The sequence below is a fragment of the Melospiza georgiana genome, chromosome 21 (genome assembly GCF_028018845.1).
Source record: "Melospiza georgiana isolate bMelGeo1 chromosome 21, bMelGeo1.pri, whole genome shotgun sequence".
In the NCBI taxonomy this organism is placed as follows: Eukaryota; Metazoa; Chordata; class Aves; order Passeriformes; family Passerellidae; genus Melospiza; species Melospiza georgiana.
This window is the reverse complement of record NC_080450.1, coordinates 4,597,815-4,613,674: the sequence shown is the minus strand read 5'-3', so window position 1 is coordinate 4,613,674 and position 15,860 is coordinate 4,597,815. Positions and strand designations below refer to the sequence as shown.

At 41.0% G+C, this 15,860-nt stretch overlaps 1 protein-coding gene across 1 annotated transcript in view; it reads left to right on the top strand.

Moving 5' to 3' along the window:
* The window catches only part of ANKFN1 (ankyrin repeat and fibronectin type III domain containing 1), a 105,526-nt gene that overhangs the window by 30,288 nt on the left and 59,378 nt on the right, over positions 1-15,860 (top strand). Inside the window, exons 2-4 of the mRNA XM_058038956.1 lie at positions 5,583-5,717; positions 8,630-8,831; positions 15,594-15,804. Coding sequence (XP_057894939.1) covers positions 8,646-8,831; positions 15,594-15,804 — 397 coding nt within the window. The 5' untranslated portion in view covers positions 5,583-5,717; positions 8,630-8,645. The remainder of the gene's footprint in view (positions 1-5,582; positions 5,718-8,629; positions 8,832-15,593; positions 15,805-15,860) is intronic.

Below are 15,860 nucleotides of genomic sequence, written 5' to 3'. Positions count from 1 at the left end.
AGAAACGGGCTTTATATTAATAAGTATACTGCTAATTACTACAATCATATAAAAGTTGCAATGACACCTATCTATATATTTGTATGTTCTTTTTGGTCTTTTTAAAGACTGTGTCACAAGCCTAAAGATGCCTTCAGTCTAAAAAAAGAAGATACTTCTCTGGGATGTTGTGTGTCTGCCTCTGTTCAGCTTTGTTCCATGCTCAATTTTGCTAAATTCTCTTTTTTTCTTTATTCTTTCCTAATCTAGAAATTGCCAGCTATGAAAAGCTTGTTAATTTCTGTTTGTAAAATGTTCTGGTGTAACTTGAATTAAATGTAGTGCAGCTGGGAGCAGTCATGGCTGAACAATACATGGCATAAATTATCTCTATGTGGAGTGTCTGACTAGATAACATAATCAACAGGAGGCTGACAAAACATCACAGCTGCCTGTTGTTGCTGACAACTTCATTATTTCCATGATGTTCAGATGGGTAATTTGTTTCTGAGGGACAGCAATGTCTTCAGACATGTCCAATGGTCTCATGTACTTTTATAGGCTTCCTGAAACTGCATGTGCTTGCACAGATTGAGGGGGTTTTCCTGATCTGGGGAATAATTGCAAGAATCACCAGCAAAGAGCTCTGCTCTGCATTGGTTTTGCAGTAGAGCAGCACTCCCATGTATCAGGGTTGGTGCACACCTCCTGATAGGTAACAGCAGTTGCCCTTTGATTCCTTGGTTCAAACAGGGAGGGCTTTGAGGCACTGATGGACTTCTTATACTATTTTATTTCTGTTTACCTTAACTTACACTCCAAAAGATCCCAAATGACTCAGTAGTTTTGTAGCTCTGACAGCCCAGGCCTGATTCTATTCCACTGCAGCCAGGAATTATTATTCTCAGGAATTTTCCAAGTAAAAAGACTAGCAGGGGAAAACAAGCCACTGTGACTGTATGAAAAATATGCCATCTTTAAAGAATTCTGACCAAACAGTTCTGAGTTTCTGCTAGTTCATTTAAAACCGTAGTGTGAAGTACAAGCAGCAAGTCCGCAGCTGCCACCAAGCTGAGAATTCCTCCCATCTGCATCTTTCCTCTGGGAATCTGCAAGCCCCAGGCACGGGTGCATCTGCCAAGTCCAGCTCTGCAGAGCCTGGATGTGTTGGGTTCAGGTGGGGCTGACAGGACCCTGGGCTGGGAGCTGTGGCTCCAGAGGAAACCTGGAGGAGCCAGGGCTGCCAAGCCCAGTTCCACTCGTCACTGACATCACATTGCCTCACACATTTCAGAATACTGGGGGAAATTATTTCTAAGCTTAGTCCAAACACAATTATTTTTTCTTTACTCACAATTTCAGAATTTTTCAAGTTTGATCATGTCTGTGACTGATCAACTGGGAAATATTTGGCTTTTTCATAAGCATACTGAATACTTCTGTGTCTTTGTGGATAATAGGTTATTTGCTATGGATTTGGATCAAGAACACTGGCTAAAGTAACTAGTGAAACAGCAAGACTCCAATCAATGTCCTTGAAGAAACCCAAGAAACCAGGGAACAGGACAGAGAATAAACAAATTGGCAAAGGGGTATGTGTGAAAGATGATAGGTAAACAAGGAGCCAGAGAGGCAGGAATTGCCAAAACCAGAGTTGGAATTTACTCCAGTATGTTTTATGTATAAAAATGTGCAAGAAAGAATGAGTGTGGGACAAAGAAACATAAACTTTTATGTGTTTGGGGGTTTGTTTGCTTTTTATTTTACCTTTCCCACTGAATATTTTTGACTGTATGAAAAAAACTACCCCATTATCTTGTTTCAGGAAGAAGAGTCACTTTAACTAGCTTTCAAGTAATGGAATTTTAAAATGAGAGTGCCTACAGGTGTCAGTTAGCCACTTTGTCTTGTTTCTTTGGGAGGGGGTGGAGATCCCAGTCCCAGGTATCCAATCTGCCTGGCTCCACTGCTGTGGTAGTGGATGGAGATCTGATATTTGAGCAATATTTGTTCCTTTTGTGGGACCGTGAACAACCTAAAAGGCAGCTTTGTCTCTTATGATGGAACAGCTTTGCCATCGCTGCAAGTAAAGCCAGGCTCCATGTCCTTTTCTCCACTCCAACATTCCCACCCAGTTTCTAGTGGGGAAAAACCAAATGTTTTTCACAGCCACTGCAGGCGATGTAAAGCAGGGACAGGCTGGAGTCCGGGGATGGGGGATGCCCTGCTGGGGATGGGGGGATGCCCTGCTGGGGATGGGGGGGATGCCCTGCTGGGGATGGGGGTGCCCTGCTGGGGTACCCTGCTGGGGATGGGGGGATGCCCTGCTGGGGATGGGGGTGCCCTGTTGGAGACGGAGATGCCCTGCTGGGGATGCCCTCTGGAGATGGGGGGATGCCCTGCTGGACATGGGGGGATGCCCTCTGGAGATGGGGGGATGCCCTGCTGGACATGGGGGGATGCCCTGCTGGGGATACTCTGTTGGACATGGGGATGCCCTGCTGGGGATGGGGGATACCCTGTTGGAGATGGGGTGCCCTGCTGGGGATGGGGGTGCCCTGCTGGGGATGGAGGATACTCTGTTGGAGATGGGGATGCCCTGCTGGGCACCGTGTCCCGGGACAGGGATCCCGGCGTGGCCGCCGCTCCGGGACCTCTCCCGGGCTGGGGAGAGCTGGGTGGACGCTGCCACCTATCGATGGAAGGAGGAGCGAAACCCCGGCCCAAGCACGGAGCTCCTCATCCCAAAAACCTCCCAAGGTCGGGGAGGAACGAGCAGAATTTGCTACGTGGAGTTAATGGCCAACACGACGCTAAAAAGCCTGCGGTGTGTAAAGCTGAGAACAGCACAGGGTGAGGTCTGGGGGACTGTGGCACTGACTCAGCCAACTTGGGCAGCCTCCTTAAACAAAATGTGCCACTAAATGTACATCTTCACAAAAACATGCAGCTTTAGCAGCAGCAAGAGCAAGAGCAGCTTGTGGGATCAGCTCTCCTTGTGTGCCACAGGCAGGAAACTTCTGACTCACCAGTCGTGGAAGGAAAACCTGTGGCAGGAGGTTAAGGCAGCAGTGTGAGTGCAGCCAGCAAAATGCTCTGTGCAGCTCTGGAGAGAGAATGCAAGGGCAAGGAGAACTGGATGGCTTCTCTGTCCTCTGATGGAAGCATCACAGGCTGAGGATGGGCAGGTTTCTGCAGGAGATCAGACTAAAGGATCTTCTTCCACGTGCTTCATCATAAACCCAGGGTCTATTTCTTCTGTAGGTCTTTTAGCCTTCTTCATTTCTAGAACTAGATATAGGTGTCTCTCAGTTATTTACAAACATTCAATAATAATGTTTAATAATTGCATTTTTATCATTTGCTAAATGTATGATTACTTCTTTTACATTACCGGGAATTGCTTTGTTTCTTCTGGATTTTGAACAGGCTAATTATGAATTTATATTCATAGGTCAAGAAGATTATAAATATATTAACTTGTGCCAAAAAACCTAATTGTATTTCACAAGAACTAGGCTTGGGCAAGAAAACATCTTGACTTTTACTACTCTGCTAAATACTGTTTGGGTAGAAAAAGGACTAAGCATTTAAAAAATCAAAATGGCAATGAAAAAGGGCTGCTTTCCACCATGCTGAAGGGAGAAAGCAGAAGATAGAATTATTGAACCACAATGAAATGGTGCTGGAAATGTTTAAGAATAGACTGATTTCTAGAAATTCACTCTATGCTTTTCCCCTCAACACAGCTGGAAATGGAGAATTCCTTTACAAGTGAGTTCCATAGGTGAGGTCTATATAGGCAAAAAAAAACTTATTTGGAGACTTTGCCTTAGAAGAATCATCCCTATTTAGCACAGCACTGAAAATGGAGTTCCTAGGCTTACATTTATTTTTAACTGATTTAGACGTTTCAGATTTTCAGCATGTTTTTTTCCAGATAGTATCTCAGTGTTAGAGAGGTATTTGGTGGTTTTTGAAAGATTTCCAATTCCCTCCTGTTGGCAAGGAGAAGTGACCTCAGTCAGCTCTCTGACTAATGATCCTTGGAAGGAGCAGAACAAAAGAGGGAATCCTGTAAATGGAGGGCCTGTGATTTTCAAGGTACAGGAGAAGGAATGCTGTGCATAGAATATTGTAATAGCACTTTGCAATTCTCTGCTGCAGCAAAGCAAGTAACTATTTGTATTTGATATTCTCATTATGCCCCATAACTATATGCACTTGATATTCTCATTATTTGCATTTGATATTCTCATATGCCCATGTCTGTGTGTATGTTTACACATGTACATACAGGCATGTGTGTTGATAGAAAACCCCCAAAGAATGGTTTGATCCTTATCCAGATTGGTTTAAAAGATACAGCTTAGCTTCCAGCTCCATGGCATACAAACATCAGGCCCAGGACTACATTTGAGCTTCAGCTACTTGGGCAAAAGGATGCCCTTGGGTATGAGGCACAGCACCTCAGCTGAGGTCTGAACTGTGGGAGAATCAGGCTGATCAACAGATTTTGGGAGGTTTCCAACATTTTCCAAAATCATGTCTGCATAAAACCAGGGAAGAAAACTCCACAGATTTTAAGAGTAGCTCTGGTATATCCTTAAAAATAATCCAAAATACTTTTCTGTAGATATTAATGGTCACTGGCTAGGACCAGGAATTGCTGTGTTTTGGTTCTTTTCTATTATCTGATGTTGCACTGGAGTTTTCTGATTGCATGAATTTAACCCAGTGGACTGTCTAGAAGGATAACAATTTCTTAGGTTGTTGTTTATCTTTGATTGTCACCTTCACTGTTTTTAGAATTCTGTATATGGGTATTTGAAATATTCCACATTTGACTTTGTGATTTTTTGTGGGTTTCTGTGGGTTCCAGCATTTGCAATTTTTTTGCCCTACAGTAAAAAAATGAGATTTTGAAATATCACTATTTTCCTATTTTGGAAGCTCCTAATGCAGACACTACAGGATCTGCTTTAGCATCCGTAGAGTGTGCTTTTGTTATCCATTTAATAATCTTTTTGAGGCGTAACCTGTTCAGGCTGGGAGCTTTCCAATGATGTTGCAGATGTCCCACAGCTATGGCTATGCCTGCTGCTTTTGTTGCTATGATTGCAGACAGCTGGAGTGGTAGCTTGCTTGGAGAAAGAAGAAACAATACATCACATGCAACAAACACTACTGCACTGTGATTTTTACCCCTTCCTCTCACTGTTCTAGCATAAAACCAGCTGCTTGAGGATGGCTGCATTAATGATTTTTTGCTCGTACTTCATGCCAAATTAATTACAATCACAGTTTTGTTTACTCTGGCAGTAATTATTTTTTCTACTTGCACACTGTGCTGCTGATCAGTTTTAAAGGCTACAACAAGCTAAAAGCACACAGGAGTCATGGCATCTCTCACATGGAGGCTTCACATATTGGTCATTCCTACAGCCGCACAGGTAACTGGGACAGAGTTTAGGCACCAAACATTCTACCTGTGATACAACACTTCTTGCTTTAAATACTGTTCTGCTCTGAGATTTTAGCAGCAATCTTGGACTTCAGTAATCACTAGTAACAGGCTTTTTCATATCTGATCATTCATGCAGTGTAAGGAAGAGATTTACTCATTCTGCCCAGAGGCTGAGCCAGCAGAGACAGCAGAGCTAATGTGATTCATTGAAGGAAGAGTGGGGACAATTAACAGCAACTTGTTCACCTTTTGCCTTGGATAGCCTAAGCTGGTAAGTCAAATTTAACTCTTTAATGCACATATTCCTAATTACTAGTTTCAAGTATGTTTGATTCATAAACATACAGTGCTAAGGGGTTTCTCAGCTGTTGTGTTTTCCTAAAATCCTAAGAGAATGCTTTTACAGCTATGCTGTGCCCTACCAATGCACCTGTCTTTAGAGTGTAGCATGTATGTGCCACATACAACAGTGATCTATAATTTAGGTATTTCTATTTCTTTCTCTGCAACATGTTTTTGAGGGACATGAATTATAGGTCAGTATCAGACAATTAAAAAGGAAAAAATCCCACAAATCTTTTGTAAAGGTAAATATTTTATATTCATTTGAATTTGAATTTGACTATTAAAGGACCCTGGTGATGGGGAATAAAATGGTTCAGTGCTTAGGTGCAAGTAGAAATCTGATCACAAAGATGAAACTGCAGGATGTGCAGAATGAAATATGAAATATGACCAGGGAGACCTTGGTCCCTGGTTTGGTTCCTAGCTATAGCACAGTGACAGTCACACTGGTTTGATGGGTATTTCCAGGGCAGGGCAGTAACTGTTTCCCCAGAGATCTGCTGCAAGACTTTTATGCTCTGTAATTCTTGGAAATGAAAACTGCTGTTAATTATGTCTGGTTATAAGGGGAGCTGCTGTTGTTATTTTTTCTAGTCCTGCCTTTCCCAGTAAAACCTGGTGCTGTGCTGCCTGTTGCAGTGCTCACCTTGCTGTGGGGGTGCAAATTAGATCACACAGGGCTACTCCAAACCATATGGAGAGGTCCTTATGTCATCCTGACCCATGTCAGATTTGTGCAGAGGCTTCTGGATGTAAAAATCTCAAATGGGGCTGTTCTGCACATCTTCTTTTTCTAAATTATTAGTCTTCCAGGTGCTGCAAAAATTAGTTCTGACAATGACACAACCTCGGGCTAAGTGCATTTCAACTGGGGTGTTTGTTGTTTCAATCAAGACAATGCACATTTCACATCCTCACTGGATTGTTGAGGCAAGGATATGGTTGTAAAAGAAATAAAATTAGTGACTTTTTAAAGGAGCCTAAAAATACTCTCATGAAATCGTTGATTTCTGTAAAAAAATAACAGCACCAAAAAACCCCTGTGCTTTCCATCACAGAATCATGTGGATCAAGCTGTGTCTTTTCCTTATTTCTTATTACGCTTTTCACCCACAATTCTGCCCAATCTCATTCCTATTGCTCTACTGTGAGTCATTTCCAGCCTAATAAGATACCACTTCCAGAAAGTTTTACAGAATATTCAGCTTGCCTTTTTTTTTTTTTCATTTCATACCTTGTATGTACTAGCAAGGATGCTAAGTACAATAATCTGCAGTAGCATTTTGTAGTTTTTCAGTGTACTCGTGTTTCAGTACACTGATGAAAAAATGCAGCTTGTTCACATCATGTCATTCCAGCTATTGCTTTATTGTTCCACAGTTATCCCCTGCACTTCTTTGGGATATTGATGGTGACTATACAGGGAACACATCTATGTTTCAAGTCATTTGTGATTCACCAGTTCTGTGTGGATAGCAAGGATGCCATCTGTTTTATTGTTAGCTGCTATTTCAAGGATGTTTACTTAGCTTTTCTATAGATTCACCCGCTCTTGACTTCACAGAAACATTGATGAGATTATAAAAGATTCTGTTCTCTTCTTCCATCAGTGTCAGACCATGGATCTGCTCTGGGTTTTTACTGACAAAGTTTCCACATGTGGCAAGGGCACACTGTGGTTACTGTCCTCAGAAGTTGTTTAGGTGGTTACTAAGACACTGTTGTTTCCTTCTGAATGGATAGATCCTGGTTCATTCACCAGATCAAGGTGAGAAGGACTCCAGCTACCCCAAGGAATGGTAATATCTGGAGTCAAATTATGTTTAGCCACAGTCCATAAGAACAGTAACCCATGCCATGGGAAACAGGCTTGGTAGTTAACTGCTCTGAACCTTTTCTGGCTTGGTGACACAGATTAGCACCTCAGTGATGCCTAAGTTTGCTTTGGTTCAAAGCTTACACCAGCATTCTAGAATGCTGTAACAGAGACTCCAGTTTCTTTTTACAGTGTAGACATTGAAACAGAGAAAACAGCCCTGCCAACTGTCTGGGTTTTGAATGTGTATTGGGACAGGTGTCACTAGAGCACCTCTCCCAAAGACTCTCATTTCCTGGAAAACTGTCCAAGAACTGACAGGTGCTTCTCCTTTACTTGCTCAGGTTAGTATTTTCTCATAAAAGAAAATGCAGCTGTCAAGCTGTTCTCTGTAGAAATTTGACATTCTGGAAACAATTTCTCCCTTCTCAAGAAAAGCTTGAACTTGATGACTTTCAAGAGATTCTGTGAAAAATATCTGGGCAACTGAGTTGAAGAAGACGGAGACAAATACACTTCCTGCATTAGTGAAGGCTGGAGAAGAGAAGGCTCTACTCTAAATGGACAGGGCAAACACAGAGCAGGATAAAGTAAAACAACAAGTAGACACAACCAGTGCCTGCTCACTACATGAGGAAAAAGCCACTCATTATGAAATTGTCTATAGCAACATTTACTTTTGGGTGTCACTTTTTTCTGACACCTGTATTCCCAGAACTCACTCTGCAAAAACATTGTTTCCCTCATTAATTGAAACTCCTTCTCCCTATATGAATTAGCAAATAATTCTGGGGTGATCTGTTTTCTTTTTCCATCATTAATTGTCTGTCTCCATAGATATCCATAGGTGTAATTCCATAAAGAGCGATTTGCCATTGAAAAAGCCCCAAACATGTGCAGAAGCTGTGTGTGAAGGTGATTTTAGGCCCAGCAGCCTTGCACTGTGTGTTGCAGTAACACACTTCTGATCAACGACGTTGGTCCAGCGAAACCTCACTAAACAGCCGCTGCTTTCCCCCTAGAAAACCCTGGCTGAGAATGACCCAGCAAATGCACAACTTGAGCCTGCTGCAGAGCAAAAAGCACAGCATGCCCTCGTCGCCCAGCGCGGCCAAGCGGCTCTACCGGAACCTGTCGGAGAAGCTGAAGGGCAGCCACACGTCCTTCGACGAGGCCTACTTCCGATCCCGCTGCGACCGCCTCAGCCTCCGCAAGGCCTCCATGGTAACACCTGCCTCTGCCCTCTCCCAGCTCCCTCCTCAGCTGCCTTTTCACCTCCACATTCTCCTCATCTCGCTTTGCTCCCTCACGAGTGCGTGTGTTACCATTAATGACCCTTTGTCAAGAGTTTGGCCTTCTTGAAGGGTAAAGACAGGCTGCCTACTCAAGTGGTGATGCTTTATTTTAGGAGTAAGGTTGTAACTTGGCACTTACATGACAAAATGTGAATTAAATCTATAAATGCAAGTGTTTCTACTACAAGAAAAGAATAAAGCATGTTTTGAGAAAAGTGAAGATGGCTTTTAATAGAAGTTCCCATTTTTCCACACGACAGAGCAAATGGAACTTTCAGGCATGGCAGATAAGTGTAATGATACTACTAAACTGTGGTGATGGTCAGTAGATAACTGATGCTTTATTTTAGGAGTAAGGTTGGTGATGCTTTATTTAGGAGTAAGATTGTAACTTCTGGTGATGTTTTATTTTAGGAGTAAGCTTGTAACTTGGCACTTACATGACAAAACACGAATTAAATCTATAGAGGCAAGTGTTTCTCTTACAAGAGAAGAATAAAACATATTTTGAGAAAAGTGATGATGGCTTTCAATAGAAGTTCCCATTTTTCCAAACAACAGAGCAAATGGAACTTTCAGGCATGACAGATAAGTGTAAGGCTACTACCAGACTGTGGTGATGGTCAGTAGATAACTGATGCTTTATTTTAGGAGTAAGGTTGTAACTTGGCACTTACATGACAAAACGTGAAATAAATCTATAAATGCAAGTGTTTCTCTTACAAGAAAAGAATAAAACATGTTTTCAGAAAAGTGTAGATGGCTTTTAATAGAAGTTCCCATTTTTCCACATGACAAATGGAACTCAGTATGGCTGGGCCAGATAACAAAAATATCACATTTTGTCAGAAGGAGAAAGGACACTCTAGACTCCTTTATTACTCATAAATTATTTAAGAGATATATTATATAAATCAGTGCAAGAATTGGAAATTATTTTTCATTCAATTAGCTGATGCTGTCCCCGCAGAATGTGCTTTTCCAAAGTCAGAAGACCTTGCATGACCTGTGGAGACTGTTGTCTCTCTCTGTGAAGAAAGACCATGACCTGAAGGAAGCAGGGGACCATGGCTGCTTCCTCTCAGCTCTTCCAGAGCCAATAGATTCTTGTTTCATAAGAGAAGCTTGAAATTCAAACAAGACTTGAGAGCTGGAGAACAGCCTTTTCATGGTAGCCAGCTGTCGTGTTGGCTGTAGCAGCTCTGCTTCTGAGGCTTTGGGTTTCCAAATGCTTTTCAGTTTGTAGGGATGATTTGAATTGAGGTCTCAGAGTATGAACTGTGGGGAAAGATTCTTTAGATGAATTTTTTAGCCACTATCTTATCTTATATTCCTTTTTTTTTTCAACTTCAATTTCAAGTGTGACTGAGGGAGTGAAGGAGGAGGATAAACCAGTGCTGGGGACACTGCCAGAGCAGACTGACGTGTAGGCTGAATGAATGCCAGCCTGTGAGCATATCTTCTGACCAGTGTTTATCTAAATACACCTTTCAAATTACATTTTCCTTCGAACATGGGCTCTTCTGTCATACTTCACTAATAAGAAGAGAAATTGCCAGTGAGCTGAGCCAAAGGACTGAGGAGCAGGGCACTGCTGCTGGGGACCAAGTCCTCTGCTAACCCTGAGCCAGTAACTCAGAACCTCAGATCTGTCCCTTTTCACTCTGATCTGCCAGCAGTGGGAGTGCCTATTCCATCAGTTATCATCATTGGGAGACCTGATTTTATGTTGTGTGGATGGGTTTTGATGGGACACAGACATATCTGTGCTAACTTTGTTCCCCCAGCCCACTACACTGTCATGGGAGTGTCACAGCCTTTGTCACTGACAAAAACCCAGCAGAGGAACCTCCAGGTATCACCAGTCTGGGGTCTGAGCTGGTGTCCACAACAGGCAGTGAATAGATTCCCACTGAACTTGAGAGGCTTTGGATGCCATTCTATCCATTCTGCTTGTTGTTTTCCCAGTTTTCCCTAGAAATAAACAGCAAGAAAACTATTAGTGAAGGGGTGGAAATATTCCAGGTCAAGTTGCTAGCTCATGTATTTTCAAATCATTGAATTTCTGTGCTGCTGAGCTAAGGAGTAAAATCATGTCTCCAGACAAGTGAACAACATTTGTTAGAATTTGTTTTCTTTCAGCTTTGGCTTGTGAAATTTTTCTTTCCACTCTCTCTTGCTGTGCAACACTTTCCATTCAGTAAATTGTTGTCTTGCTGCAGACATAGCAATGTCCCAAAATAGCTTTATTCTTGAACTCATGTTTATCAAAACAAGTCTTTGCAGAAACTACCTTACCACTTTTTCCAACTCCAGTAGTACATAGTGGACTTTTTCAGTCAAACTTAGAGCAAATAGCTTGAAAGGGGCACTTCATTTTAATTAAGCTACATAAGATTGCATTTCTAAACACTCTGGCACTGAATCACTTACTGGAACATGGTTATTACTTACTGCAAAGCAATACTGTAGTTCTTTTCAGTATATACATTTGTGCATCACAGCAACACCTAAATAAATTAATCACATAGCACAGCTGTCCAGCTAATGATTAGAGGCTGCAGGACTGAGTCAAGGAAAAAGCAATGTAAAAACTGCTCCTAAATTTCACCCAATCACTTTTAAATGTGATTAAGTTTTCCTTTGAATTTAATGCTTTTGTCCTTTCAGAGCAGAAGGAAGTTATCTAGTAAAGGTAAATGATTGCTCTTGTTAGTATTTGTGACAGTACCAGCTGGACTAAAATAGAGCACTGGGTTTTAAAGACATTACTCCTTATACCTGTTTGGATTTCTTATCCCAAGGCTGCAGATGCCTGAGACATGCTGCAATACTAGAAAGTCTTCTACATGGAATGTGATAAGCTTTTTGCAGCAAACTATATTCTTTTCAAATATATTTCTGTTTTCTGTGTGAAAGCAAATAGGGAAAAGTTGGTCAGGTGTGTAGAATGTTTTTCTGGACTTGGAGAGCTGGGCTGGATGCACATTTCCAAATGGGGCAGTTCAGTAGCATGGGTGAAGATGTAATAGATACCTTGCTGCCTCTCCAGGATGATTTTGACCATCTAGCAGAGTTTGATGTGCTCTTCTATGGAAGAGGGACGCACACATGACCATTTAGAAAGGCCACATTACAGCTGCCATGATTTTACACTCTGAAATTACAAAACTTGCCAATGTATTTCAGCCTATTACCTGTGTCTGAATTGCTCATTTGGAAAACCTGATATTTGCAATTTGATCTTGTAATCGTTTGGATTGGATGAAGCAGCTTATAATAGTCATGTTCTGTTTCTCATTTAAATCAGTGCAGCTTTTTCAATCAGATTTCTAATGAAATGAAGAAATAGAAATTTGCTTTTATTTTTTCCCTTTTGGTGAAATGTTCTTGCCAGCAGGTCAGTTGGCAACAGCATTTACGACAAATTTAACTTAAACATGTGCTTAGATTCTGCTCAGCAACTTACTTAGGGCCAAAATTTCGCAAATACTTCAGGTATTTCATTTGGCAAGCAGAAGTCTGAAGATGCATTTTCAAAGCACACCAGCAGGTCTAAATCATGATAACCAAAAAACCCCAGTTCAAATCAAAATTTTAAAATTAATTCTACAGCAATCTGACAGGTAGGTAAAATCTGTTAAGGGGTGTATGTGTGTGTGTATATTTTAAAAGGACAAAATGCTTTTGTCAGCCATAATTTGGATTAATTTTGGCTATAATAGTGAAGTTAGCCATCTCTCTTTTATTATTATGTAATAGTGAATTTTTGGTTTGTTCAATGGAAGAAACTCATGGGATGTAGTACAAGATTTCCTGAGTTTCTGACAAAATTTGAATTAAAGCTAAATAATGATATTGAGCACTTAGAGTAGCACTCTACAAATGCTAGGTCATTTAACTTTTGTGCACATATGTAAAGCAAATCAAAAGATAATTATTTATTCTGGTTTTTAAAAAAGGGACAACCATGTGTGTACATAGTGCCACAGAAGGGAGAATGTGAAGAGAAAAATAACCACCTTCCTGTCCTGAGTGAGCACCACATTACAGCCTTTCACTCAGTAATATCATCAGCTTTACCTTTTTGTTCTGCCCCCAAACTGTTTCCAACAATGAACTTAACAGAAAGAAATACAGACCAATGCAGTCCTTCAGTTTCCTTCAACCGGTTCCCTTTGTAATATGCTCTTGATTAGTTCACTTCTAAATAAGTAGATTTTCATAGCTGTGATCAATTACAAGAATAATATGCTTTAAAAGTCTATCTGTTCACAATTCTGCATCATAATAATAAAGTCTCATGGAGTGAAGAGCAAGCTTTCTTTTTCCTCTGCACTTCATACATCAGTGCTCTCTGCATGTTAATTTTGAGTGCACAATACAGTGACATACAGCTGTTAAATCAATATTACTGTTGAGTGGAGCTGAAGACGTACAAAAGTATCAGAATCATACCAATAATTAAAATGTTTTGTAATTATAATTACTTAAAATTCTTTTGATGTCTAGCAAGAGCACTTCATTCTTTCAGCGTACGGGCAAAACACCAGAATAAGCATAATGTTTCTGATATCAAGATTATAAAGGTGTTACATAAGCAAGACAGGTGTGTGGAACTACTGGAATGATAAGAAGTATTCCTGCATTGCAGTAAAAATTTCTGACATTTTTAAAGTTTTCCCTTATAATAAGAGAAATATGTGCTGTCTTCTTTTTTAAAATTTTCTGGACATGTGCTCTACCTAATGACAGAGTATATCCTTATAAATTATTGTTATTTTGATCAGAGGAGTTAAAAAATGATAAATAGAGCTGCTTACCGTTCCATTGTCCCTTTTTCTGAGATTTTTTTATCTTATATGAACCCTGGAATATGGCCTAAGTATCTAATTATAAAATTAAACCTGAATCTTATCATTTGGAGAAGAGTCTAAACCCAAGAATGTGACAGAACCCCATGAAGAGCACTGATCTTTAAGTCATATCTTTTATTCTGCATGGAAACCTACAGAAAAAAATATTTCTTCAGCATGAGCTGTTCAGTACTTCAGTGTCTACAAGGTGATTCCCAAGTAAGCACTACTGTCCCAGATTTGCATTATTGCTGCATAGCTCATCTCACCCTTAGATTGTCATCTTACCAAAAGTATCTCATTTCTTTGCATTGCCAGTTTGGGGTACAGGGCACCTTCTGCACTCTCATCCTCCTGTTCTGCTGATCCCCAATACTCAGCACTGATGGGGTCCCTACTGAAACTTTTAGCTAACATCACCTTTGCAACTTCTTAGTGTGGTACCAATAATTCACATGCAAAGAGTAGACCAGAAGACCCCTGTCAGGCCTGAACATTTTGGAAGACACTTTTAACTTCAAGCCTGCTGAAGAAAAGCTCCTGTAGAATGGATGAAATTCCAAGGTGGAGGTTGGGACTGCAGTTTCCAGAACTGTTTGGAAACCCTTATTCCGTGTGTTTTACAAGGAGACACACAGATGTTCCAGCAGGTCAATGTTGTTTCACTGAGAGCAAACTTGGACACAGATATGTCCAATAAAACTATTGATAAATTGATATTTTAGAAAGAAAATAAAGTTTTAGTGTGGTTAAGTATTAACTGCCAGTAGAAGATGGTTTCAGTTCAATATGTATTTCATGGAATAAAGAGTGCATTCTGGGATGAGAATTTTCTCAGTGGTTTTGGGGTTTACACTGTGTTTCTGAATCTGTGCTCTGAGCCCTTCTTGCCTTGCTGGGCCTCTTGCTCCTGCTAATTCATTCCAAAGAGGGAAAAACTCTATCAGGTAATTATGGCAATGGGACACTGGGAGAGAATTTAAAGAATCTTGGCAAATAACTTGTCATTACTGCAGGCTCCAGAAGGATGTTCTCATAAGAGAAACCTGCAGGCCCTGCTACTCTCCTGCACCTGCTTCTCCCCAGCTCAATTAGGAAACAACAGGGGCTTTTGTATTGTGCCTTTCCTTTATCTCCTTGACATTGCTAAGGAAAAGGTTCAGTGGTTCTCCCTGCCTGAGAGTTGGTGCTGTGGAAGTTCTCATGTTTGGCTGCTTGTGCTCTCTGCTCTCAGACATGCACACTGGACAATCCAGTTTTTCAGTCCCATTTCTACATCTGTTTATAAGGCCTACAAATTTCAAAGTTTCCTCTGGTTACAACTTAAAAGCAATCATACAGGCACCTAGAAATAACTGAGGTGACACACTGGGTCACACTGGAACTGGGAAGGTTTTTCTGCAGAACTGCTTGTTTAATCTGGATTTTCATCATCTGATTGTAGTTTTCTACTTGAAATTTTGAGTTTGAAAAACTCAGTAGTCCAAGGCTCTGCCAAAATTGTAGTGTGTCATCCAGTTTCACACTGCAAACATAATGTTGCTCATACAGTTTGATTACAGGACAGATGTCTAAATAAAAATGTGTTTGTTTCATATGAGTTTGAATGTCACTTGAATTTTCCCACAGACCTGAAGCAATTTCAAGCACTCCAGGGGTAGACCAAGCTCAGTTCTGCTGCAAACATTTGCCTTGCTTCAAGCTGAGCCTAAGTTGGGGCTGGAGGCACAATATCTTATTTTCAGGAGCAAACTCACAAAACACAAATTTTCTCTATTTTTAAAGCACTACCATATGAAAAGTTTTACTGAATTTCTGTCTTTATTGAAACACAGAACTTCCAGTGCAATGAAGCTATGTTTGAGGCCGTAGAGCAGCAGGACCTGGATGCTGTTCAGATCCTTCTTTATCAATACACCCTGGAGGAACTGGACCTGAACACACCGAACAGCGAGGGACTCACTCCTTTGGATATTGCCATCCTGACCAACAACGTGCCCATTGCCAGGACCCTTCTGCACGTTGGGGCAAAGGAAAGCCCACACTGTAAGTAAAGAACACAAACTGACTTAGGCAATTGCTTATATGAGATCAGTTCTGCT